The sequence below is a fragment of the Ranitomeya imitator genome, chromosome 1 (genome assembly GCF_032444005.1).
Source record: "Ranitomeya imitator isolate aRanImi1 chromosome 1, aRanImi1.pri, whole genome shotgun sequence".
NCBI lineage: Eukaryota > Metazoa > Chordata > Amphibia > Anura > Dendrobatidae > Ranitomeya > Ranitomeya imitator.
Window position 1 is genome coordinate 866,794,594 of NC_091282.1, and position 12,000 is coordinate 866,806,593.

A 12,000-nucleotide genomic window follows, 5' to 3' on the forward strand; every position below is an offset into this window, starting at 1 on the left:
ACGGGGGCTCTCCAAACGTGACATGGTGTCCGCTAAAGAGTGGAGCCAATTTTTGATTCAAAAAGTCAAATGGCGCTCCTTCCCTTCCAAGCCCTGCCGTGCGCCCAAACAGTGGTTTACCCCCACATATGAGGTATCAGCGTACTCAGGACAAATTGGACAACAACTTTCGTGGTTCAGTTTCTCCTTTTACCATTGGGAAAATAAAAAAATTGTTGCTAAAAGATAATTTTTGTGACTAAAAAGTTAAATGTTCATTTTTTCCTTCCATGTTGCTTCTGCTGCTGTGAAGCACCTGAAGGGTTAATAAACTTCTTGAATGTGGTTTTGAGTACCTTGAGGGGTGCAGTTTTTAGAATGGTGTCACTTTTGGGTATTTTCAGCCATATAGACCCCTCAAACTGACTTCAAATGTGAGGTGGTCCCTAAAAAAAATGGTTTTGTAAATTTCGTTGTAAAAATGACAAATCGCTGGTCAAATTTTAACCCTTATAACTTCCTAACAAAAAAAAATTTTGTTTCCAAAATTGTGCTGATGTAAAGTAAACATGTGGGAAATGTTATTTATTAACTATTTTGTGTCACATATCTCTCTGGTTTAACAGAATAAAAATTCAAAATGTGAAAATTGCGAAATTTTCAAAATTTTCGCCAAATTTCCGTGTTTATCACAAATAAATGCAGAATTTATTGACCTAAATTTACCACTAACATGAAGCCCAATATGTCACGAAAAAACAATCTCAGAACCGCTAGGATCCGTTGAAGCGTTCCTGAGTTATTACCTCATAAAGGGACACTGGTCAGAATTGCAAAAAACGGCAAGGTCTTTAAGGTCAAAATAGGCTGGGTCTTGAAGGGGTTAAAAAGATGGACACCACAGTGACTCCATCTGTCTCATTATAGGGAATCTTCCACCGGGGGTTTTATCTGAATCACGTATTTCAGACATTTACACAGAAACCCCGTTGTAAGGGGTTAGTGCAGAGTGCAGGATAAATGTGCGCTGAGACTTACACCATATTTTGAGAGCTATAATTTTTCCATATTTTGGCCCACAGAGTCATGTGAGGGATTTGTTTTTGTGGGACGAGTTGACGTTTTATTAGTACCATTTTTAGACACATGACATTTTTTGATCGATTTCCATTCCGCTTTTTGGGAATTTTTTATTGGGGGGAGGGGTTATGCCGTTCCGCGTGTGGTAAAATTGATAAGGCAGCTTTACTCTTCGGGTCAGTACTATTACAGCGATACCTCATTTATAGTTTATATACGGTAATTATTTTTACATTGATTTATTCTGAGAGCTACATCTTTTTTATTTTTCTGGTGATGGAGCTGTATGGCAGCTTGTTTTTTGCTGGACAAGATGACGTTTTCAGTGGTACCATTTTTATTTATATCCATCTTCTTGATTGCGTTATATTCCACTTTTTGTTCGGCGGTAGGAAGACGACATTGTTTTTTTTATTTATTTTTTTATGGTGTTCACTAAAGCAGTTAACTAGTGGGACAGTTTTATAGGTCGGGTCGTTCAGGACGCAGCAATACAAATATGTGTACTTTTATGATTTATTTTTTATTTTTTCATACAAATATTTTTTATGGGTACAATATCTTTTGACTTTTTATTACTATTTTAAAAAAAATATTTTTACAATTATTTAAAAAAAATTTTTTAACTTTTTTTACTTTGTCCCACTATGGGACTATCAGTTTTTGCAGGCTGATCGCTTGTATAGCATGGGCCCTGTGCTATGCAAACTGTCAGCTCTGCAGGCCTGTTTAGACCATGACAGGAGCATGGTCTAAAGGGCGATCTGTCAGTGCAGCACTGACAGGTATAATGCACTGCAATGCTGGTGCATTCCAATGCATTATACCAGTGATCAGAGTAACAAAAGTTAAAGTCCCATAAAAGGACTAAGTAAAAGAAAAGTAAAAAAAAAGTGTAAATATATTTAAAAAAATCATAAAATAAACCAAAAAATGAAAAGAATATTAAACCAATAAATAGGTATTGTATAGTTACATAAAAAAATATACACGTATTGAGGATCGCCACTTCCAGAATGCCCCAACGTATAAAACTACCACACTATTTAACCCTTTCAGTGAACTCCATAAAAAAGCAAATAAAACCTTTTTTTCCATCATACCGCCACATAAAAGTGAAATAAAATGCGATCAAAAAGTCGTAAATAAAAATGGCATAGCTGAAAAAGTCATCTCATGCCGCAAAAAATCAAGCGGCCATAAAGCTCCATAAGTGTACATTAGCACAGCTGGCCACAGCTTTGTACACTTCTGAAAAGAAGCACACAGCTGAACACAAGCCAGAATGAGTTCAGAGCAACGCCTCATTATAGTAAATGGATCCCTAGGGGATTTCATCTGAATCACATCATTTAGAAGGAGACCTCGATGTAACAGTGCTTTCACATTGCGTTCAGGCAAGTGTTTGGTGGCACCGTCGGGCTTCTGAACCAACCACAAAACGTGATTCAGACATATGCACCAACGGGGCCACAGGCTATAATGGTGCCGAAGTGAAAGTGTTCTCTGCCGTGCATCATTTTCGGATATTCAATCGGGAGGTTTCGTGGTTAATATCCGCGCTGCTATAATGATGGATGTCCAGACGTATTGAAGATAAAAAAAATGATGGTTTATTCTCTATCAACGTGTTTCGAAGTTACTAGGACGTCTTCCTAAGGAGATGCATAATTTTCGAGCTTGTAAGCCAAATGTGCATCATTATGTCTATAGCCCTGTCACAGCATGTGTCGAATCCCATTTTGCGGGGGGTTCAGACATAAGCCCCAATGGGGCCACCGAACGGGTGCCAGAGCACAATGTAAAAATACCCTATGTGCTCAGTGTAGAGCACAGGATAACTGTGAATCAAAACGTTATGTAAAATGTTTGAAGTAACAGCTTCAACTCAATCCACAAAAAAAAGCAAGCCGCCACTCAGGTCCATCATCTGTCAATAAAAATATGGGGGCCTAAATGTTACTGGTCTACAAAGGCTCTGGAAAAGCGATATGGCCCTCTGCCATCCAAAAAAATCCAGCAAATCCTGCGCTCCCAAATCCAAATGCCCCCTCCCTTCTGTGCCGCAGTGTACCTAAATCACATTTAGTGACCACGTTTGGCATTTTGGGAGCTATGACAGCCTAGTTAAAGAGAACCCGTCATGCCCTTTTTAGCAGGTAAACGGTCCCCAATACGTGGTTAGTGATGCAATATGCATCACCAACACGTTTTTCTCATTAAAGAAGGCGGTCTAATCATGTGCAAAAAGCACTTTATATAGTACCTGTCATAGGGGTGTGCTTCATTTTATTCAGTCACGGTTTGCGCTGCTCACACAATTTGAATTATGTTCAGCCGAAGTCACTCAAATCCGCTTTGAAAAATCCTGACCTTGAGCAGAGTATAGTAAAGCCGCACTTGCGCAGTGTCGATCAGTGAGCCACACATGCGCCGTGATAATTCTGTGAGGCACATATGCTGTCAACATGCTCACTGCACTCCTATATTAAAAACTTCGGGCCAAAGCTTCATATTACTGGAAAAAAATGGTAATTTTCCATTTACTCATGCTAATGTTATACAATTCTGTGAATCGTCTGATGGTTACAAATGCTCACTATACCCCTAGATGAATTCCTCAAAAGATGAAGTTTCTAATATGTGGTCACTTGTAAGGGATTCTGCTGTTTTGACATGTCAGGGGCTTTTCAAATGTGACCCGGCATCCCCAATCTATTCCAGACAAACTTGAGCTCCAGAATTCAGTTTTCACTTCACTCTCCTGAACCCTGCTGTGTGCCCAAACAGTAACTTTCCACCACATATACAAATTGCACAAATTACATGGTCCATTTTCTCCTGATAGTTTTGTGAAAATGAAAAAATTGAGGCTGAAGCAACATTTTTGCGGGACAAATGTATTTTTTCATTTTCATGGCTGAATGTTATAAAATTCTGTGAAGCACCTGTGGGTTCCAGGTGCTCATCACAACTCTACATAACTTCCTGGAGGTGTGTAGTTTCCAAAATGGGGTCACTTGTGAGGGGTCTCCACTGTTTAGAAACATCAGAAATTCTGTAAATTTGAAACGCATCCGCTATCTATTCAAACCAATTTTGCACTCCAAAAGTCAAATGGTGGTCCTTCCTATCTGAGCCCCGCTGTGCGTCAAAACAGTAGTTTTCCACCACATATGGGGCATTAGCATACTCAGGAAAAATTGCTGAACACATTGTATTGTCCATTTTCTCCCATTTTACACTTGGGAAAATAGAAAATTTGGGGCTAAAACAACATTTTGATGGGAAAATTTAATATTTTTACTTTTTCCTTCAACATTGCTTTAATTGCTGTGAAGCACCTGAAGGGTTACTAAACTTACTGAATGTGGCTTTGACCACTTTGAGGTTTGCCGTTTTTAAAATAGTGTCACTTTTGGGTATTTTCTGTCATAGGCAGCCCAAAGTCACTTCAAATGTGGTGTGGTCAATAAAAAAAAATGGTTTCGTAAATTTTGTTGGAAAATTGAGAAAATCGCTGACCAACTTTTAATTCTTCTAACAATAAAAAATTATGTTTAAAAAAATTGTGCTGATGCAAAGTGGACATGTGAGAAATGTTATTAACTATTTTGTGTGATATTTTCGCCAAAATTCCAATATTTTTACAAATATACACAAAAAATATCAGCCTAAAATTTACATGAAGTACAATGTGTTGCAAACAAACGTTCTCAGAATAACTGAAGCGTTTCAGAGTTGTTACCACGTAAAGTGATCAAAATTATAACATTTGGCCTGTTCAGGAAGGTGAAAACAGGATGGGTGGTGGAGGAGTTAAATACAAAATAATGTAAAGATGAAGACAAGTGCTCTACTTCAATAAGAGCTTCACAAATAAAACATCGAGACATAAGGTTATACATACAGAAAACTAATATTCCATTTATTTATGTCAAATTTACAAAAAAAAGGGTTTGACCAAATTCAGCAGTAAAATGTAACAGGTGTTTATGGGGGTCGATGTAGTCAGCTGAGTGCCGGTAGCAGAGACTAGCTGGAGGCATGGAGAAGTCCAGCACTGACAAATCCAACACTGACATGTTTTAGGAAGTACTGCTCCTTAAAGGAATCAGTCTCCAGGTTTGTGCCACCTAATCTGAGAAACAGAGACCCCGATTCCAGCAGTGTATCACTTACTGGGCTGCTTGCTGTAGTTTTGATTTTAAAAAAATCAATAGAAGACTAGAAAGCCTGCGCCATATAGTCCTCCATATTCGTGAGCTCTGTTTAACCCCAACCCCAGTTTTCCGCCTACACACAGTGCACACTGAAAGCTGCAAATCAGTGATGTGGGCAAAGAGCTCAGCATTCAGGGAACTGATAGATCTGCAGAAGATTAAACAGTGATTTTAGCAAAACTACAGCAAGCAGCCCAGTAAGTGACACATCACTGGAATCAGGGGATCTGTTTCCATATCATGCTGTTCGCAGATGGGGTAGCAACAACCTGGGGACAGATTCCCTTTAATTACAGTATTCCCAAGTATGGAATAATGGGGAGCCACGTATAACACTTTGTGTGAGTGCGAGTGCTGACACCGTGGGTGGCGCCAGCACGGGAGGGGAGTATAAGCTTTATTATGTTATTGGGGCCAAGTGAAGGGTATGAGGAGAACTGACAACTTCTTACATTCTTATATTACGAATATAAAGAACTGACAAATGACAACTTCTTTAATATTACGTTCACATGTCACTATGTAGATTATTAAACATGCTTACCTGGCGCACTGTCCTCTGTTGTCGGCTCGGGCTCACCAAATAAGAATTCGTATTTTGCCTTTGCGACATTCTGGGAGTGTGCGGACGTGTTGTTCACCCAAACATACCTTTCTGCCTGTTAAGAAAAAATACATAAAACGTTTGCATTACTCCTTTATAGTATTATACAAAAACTTTGAAATCTAGCAAAATCACTCTCATAGTAAATAATGATGGATCCAGGTACCATTTTATTGAACGAATAGGAAAATATAGCTACTATACTTTTCCTGATATGAGCCTCTGCTCACCTCATATTTAAAGAGGATATGTCAATAAGTTAGGAATGACCAGTTTTTGCCCTTATTTTATTCTTGCTGCTCCCCTGAGTATTTTATTTTGTCATACAGTTCCAGAAATATGGTCCTTTATATTTAGTGCTAATTTTTATGGTCTTTACAAGGGGGCAATTCTTACAGGGTAATAATGCATTGCAGTCTAAAGGCACGCCCCCATGGACCACTCCTGTGAGCCACGCCCCCGCGGACCACTCCTGTGAGCCACGCCTCCGCGGACCAATCCTGTGAACCACGCCTCCGCGGACCAATCCTGTGAACCACGCCTCCGCGGACCAATCCTGTGAGCCACGCCTCCGCGGACCATACGAATTAGCACTAAATAAAAAGTGCCCATATCTCTGGAAAGAGAGCGGATTTAGCATCCTCTTTAAGGCATTGAATAGCTCTTATCTGTACCTCTGACATAGCCGACTCTTTACTATACAGCTGCACACATTCCTAAGGCTAACCAGGTAGAAGAAACCAAAAATTAGTATTCTATCATGTGCAGTAGCGTAGCTACCGGGGGGCAGAGGGGGCGGTGGTCCAGGGCCCCGCGCTCTGAGGGGGCCCACCCGGAGCTACGCTATGTAACTGTATTAGCGTGCACAGCGCTCCGATACAGTGATATTCTCCCTGCTCTGCCGCCCGGCCACTATGCGGCCCTTGAGAAGGCGGTGGGGACCCTGTGCCAGCACTGGACCCCCCGCCTTTCATCGCAGGGTCAGCTTGATGAGAGAGGGAGCATTACGCTCCTCCCATCATCTCCTTGTCAGCGTCTGATGGCAGCGACGCTGACACTGACAGGGGATGAGCAGGCGCTCAGAGCACCGCGGGAAAAAGGAGGAAGAAAGGCGAGTATTGTTTTATCGGGTGCATTATACTATACAGGCTGCCTAATGGGGGGCATTATACTATACAGGCTGCCTAATGGGGGGGGCATTATACTATACAGGCTGCCTAATGGGGGGGCATTATACTATACAGGCTGCCTAATGGGGGGGCATTATACTATACAGGCTGCCTAATGGGGGTGCATTATACTATACAGGCTGCCTAATAGGGATGCATTATACTATATAGGCTGCCTAATTTGGGTGCATTATACTATGCAGGCTGCCTAATGGGGTGCATTATATTGTACTGGATGCCTAATGGGGGTGCATTATACTATACAGACTGCCTAATGGGGGTGCATTATACTGTACAGGCTGTCTAATGGGGGTGTATTATACTATACAGGCTGCCTAATGGGGGGGCATTATATTGTACTGGCTGCCTAATGGCGGTGCATTATACTATACAGACTGACTAATGGGGGTGCATTATACTATACAGGCTGCCTAATGGGGGTGCATTATACTATACAGGCTGCCTAATGGGGGTGCATTATACTATATAGGCTGCCTAATGGGGGAGCATTATATTGTACTGGCTGCCTAATAATGGTGCAATATACTATACAGACTGCCTAATGGGGGTACATTATACTATACAGACTGCCTAATAAGGGTGCATTATACTGTACTGGCTGCCTATGGGGAGTGCATTATACTGTACATGCCTATGGGGAGTGCATTATACTGTACAGGCCTATGGGGGTGCATTATACTGTACTTGCCTATGGGGAGTGCATTATACTATACAGGCCTATGGGGAATGCAGTATACTGTACTGGCCTATGGGGGTGCATTATACTATACTGGTTGCCTAGGTTGAGTGCATTATACTGTACAGGCCTATGGAGGTGCACTATACTATACAGGCCTATGGGGAGTGCATTATACTATACAGGCCTATAGGGAGTGCATTATACTATACAGGCCTATGGGGAGTGCATTATACTATACAGGCCTATGGGGAATGTATTATGCTATGTTGAGGACTATTTGGCACATTATACTATATGGAGGCTATCTAGGGGGCCATCATACAGTGTGGGGATAACAGTGAAGGGGCCATCACAAAGTGTTGGGGCCATCAAGCAGTTTGGGGGCTACTAAGGGGTCAGTATACTGTGTGGGTGGTACTATACAGTGAGGGGGCATTATACTGTGTATAAGAGAGCATCATGCTGTGTATAGGGGAGCTGTACATGGGGGACACTCGAGAGATTATTCAATGTTAAGTGGGCACTTATTGTTATAGGGGAACTCAGGTTACTGTGACTATCAAAGGGGCACACAGGGCAATATTATTTTCTAGGGGGCACAATATGGGCACTGTTTTCTAGGGCACTTGCACCCGGCACTACTATATTATAGAGGGGTGCTTTAGAATCTAGAGGGCACAGAGAACCACACAGCAGGTGCAGTAATACGGACACATACAGCAGCAGTATTGGGTTACTAGTAGGATAAGGAGTTTGTGCAGGTAGTGAATAGATGGTGACGTGCTATAAATAGGAGACGTGAAACGTGTCTTTGTTGTATTCTCTGCAGACAAGTCCTGAGTGGAAGAAGTTGTGTCGGTCTGGGCCAGATGAAAAAGACCAGAAAAGTGGACGACGCCATCAGAAAGAACGTCAGCGGTAAGCAGTGGCGTAACTTGAAACTCATGGGCCCCAATGCGAAAGCTCCACTGGGGCCCCCAAATATTTTAAATCTTTAATAGCAGTAGTCTTTTTCTATGGGCCAAAGGGACTTCTAGGGCCCCCTAGGCTCCAGGGCCCGGGTGCGATTGCAACCCCTGCATCTGTCGTAGTTAGACCTCTGGTGGTAAGTCAACATCTGTAACTTTGCTGTGATCTCTTATATGCTCTGCAGGACTGGTATCTACCACTGACCATATGGCGGTAATATTTTATATAGAGATTATCTTCAGTAACAGCGCGGTCATCTGCTGAGGTTCTCCTCCACTATTAGGTTGCGTCACCCAGTTGTAATCAAGGTTGCCTGGTTAGGGGCCAACTCAAAAGCTTTGCTTCCCTGAATTAAAACCCTAGTGACGGTTCTGAACATGTGGTATACTTTTCTCTTGTTTTATCAACAGGATATCACCTGTCCTTTAGGCCTGGGTTCAGACGGCCTTAGTAAAGCTTAGGCCTGTCACATCCACAAATTTCAAACGTAACTGGCTCCGTATGCAGCTCCATGCGTTCATCTGCAAGTCTAGGAGATGCCCATTATATACATGCACTAGTACAATACGTAAATCAGACCAAAGTAGTGCATGCTAAAAAATTGTCCATGGGCACTGAAACATTTGCTTTAATGAATGCATAAGCTAGATGAATGTCTCAGTCTGCACTTATTCACATTGACGTTGTTTTACAAATGGTAAGGTTTTAATACTAGAGACAGGTTCGGACTGTCCAGATGGGTACACCTTGTTGTGGTGGGATGGCTTTTATGCTTTTTTTTTTCTAAATCAAAATAGTGTTAAGTACCCTATATTATTTACATGTACAAGTACCATTTACTTGTTGTAGGGTATATACTCATTTTTATTTTTTAATTGGGTATGGTCTAAGAAATAGCAACAGCGTGAACGTGCTCTAACACTTTGTACGTATACCAGCTTATAGTCCAGCTCATTTTTTGGTTTTGTCTGATATTCTCAGTCTGGAACGGCCAGGGGTCTCTTGACCCGAACTTAACTACGGTACCTTGTATTCAAGTCTGTTGCGTTTGAGATCAAAAGATCCTTACCTGGCCGGGAGAATCAGGTCCATACTCAGATCCCGAATCTCTAATGTGTGAAACAGGCCCTAGACACGGCCCAGACTAGATGTATATATCCAAGGTCTTTAAAGGGACTCTGTCAGCTGAATTTGGAGGGAACAATCTTCAGCCATAGGGGCGGGGTTTTCGGGTGTTTGATTCACCCTTTCCTTACCCGCTGGCTGCAATATTGGATTGAAGTTCATTCTCTGTCCTCCGTAGTACTGGCTGAAGATTGTTCCCTCCAAATTCAGGTGACAGAGTCCCTTTAATGCGGACCCCAGTGCTGAACCCGCATCTCTCCCGACACATCACTGTCAGTGGCATTTAATTTGAGTGCCAGAAGCGTGTCACAAGACCAGCCCATCGGTACCTCTGTCACGTGATCACGGGGCGCCGATGGGTTGGAATGGCCGCCTACGTGTAGCGCACAAGTGAACGAAGATCTCAGCTTCAAGTCTAAGGGGACTATTGAAACAAGTAAAAAACATTTTAAATAAATATATATATATATATATATATATATATATATATATATATATATATATATATATATATATATATATATATATACACACAGTGCCTACAAGTAGTATTCAACCCCCTGCAGATTTAGCAGGTTTACACATTTGGAATTAACTTGGCATTGTGACATTTGGACTGTAGATCAGCCTGGAAGTGTGAAATGCACTGCAGCAAAAAAAGAATGTTATTTCTTTGTTTATTTTTTTTTTAAATTGTGAAAAGTCTTTTCAGAGGGTCATTTATTATTCAACCCCTCAACCCACCAGAATTCTGTTTGGTTCCCCTAAAGTATTAAGAAGTAGTTTAGGCACAAAGAACAATGAGCTTCACATGTTTGGATTAATTATCTCTTTTTCCAGCCTTTTCTGACTATTTAAGACCCTCCCCAAACTTGTGAACAGCACTCATACATGGTCAACATGGGAAAGACAAAGGAGCATTCCAAGGCCATCAGAGACAAGATCGTGGAGGGTCACAAGGCTGGCAAGGGGTACAAAACCCTTTCCAAGGAGTTGGGCCTACCTGTCTCCACTGTTGGGAGCATCATCCGGAAGTGGAAGGCTTATGGAACTACTGTTAGCCTTCCACGGCCTGGACAGCCTTTGAAAGTTTCCTCCCGTGCCGAGGCCAGGCTTGTCCGAAGAGTCAAGGCTAACCCAAGGACAACAAGGAAGGAGCTCCGGGAAGATCTCATGGCAGTGGGGACATTGGTTTTAGTCAATACCATAAGTAACGTACTCCACCGCAATGGTCTCCGTTCCAGACGAGCCCGTAAGGTACCTTTACTTTCAAAGCGTCATGTCAAGGCTCGTCTACAGTTTGCTCATGATCACTTGGAGGACTCTGAGACTGACTGGTTCAAGGTTCTCTGGTCTGATGAGACCAAGATCGAGATCTTTGGTGCCAACCACACACGTGACGTTTGGAGACTGGATGGCACTGCATACGACCCCAAGAATACCATCCCTACAGTCAAGCATGGTGGTGGCAGCATCATGCTGTGGGGCTGTTTCTCAGCCAAGGGACCTGGCCATCTGGTCCGCATCTATGGGAAGATGGATAGCACAGCGTACCTGGAGATTTTGGCCAAGAACCTCCGCTCCTCCATCAAGGATCTTAAGATGGGTCGTCATTTCATCTTCCAACAAGACAACGACCCAAAGCACACAGCCAAGAAAACCAAGGCCTGGTTCAAGAGGCAAAAAATCAAGGTGTTGCAGTGGCCTAGTCAGTCTCCTGACCTTAACCCAATTGAAAACTTGTGGAAGGAGCTCAAGATTAAAGTCCACATGAGACACCCAAAGAACCTAGATAACTTGGAGAAGATCTGCATGGAGGAGTGGGCCAAGATAACTCCAGAGACCTGTGCCGGCCTGATCAGGTCTTATAAAAGACGATTATTAGCTGTAATTGCAAACAAAGGTTATTCCACAAAATATTAAACCTAGGGGTTGAATAATAATTGACCCACACTTTTATGTTTAAAATTTATAAAAATTTAACTGAGCAACAAAACTTTTTGGTTTGTAAGATTTATGCATCTGTTAATAAATCCTGCTCTTGTTTGAAGTTTAAAGGCTCTAACTTATTTGCATCTTATTAAACCTGCTAAATCTGCAGGGGGTTGAATACTACTTGTAGGCACTGTATATATATATACAGAAAAAAAA

At 41.9% G+C, this 12,000-nt stretch overlaps 1 protein-coding gene across 4 annotated transcripts in view; it reads right to left on the reverse strand.

Moving 5' to 3' along the window:
- PSD3 (pleckstrin and Sec7 domain containing 3) overlaps positions 1 to 12,000 on the reverse strand; it is an 835,030-nt gene that overhangs the window by 630,312 nt on the left and 192,718 nt on the right. For all 4 annotated transcript variants that reach the window (XM_069742411.1, XM_069742393.1, XM_069742401.1 and 1 more), the window contains exon 2: positions 5,827 to 5,941. In XM_069742411.1, the coding sequence (XP_069598512.1) occupies positions 5,827 to 5,941 (115 nt within the window). The remainder of the gene's footprint in view (positions 1 to 5,826; positions 5,942 to 12,000) is intronic.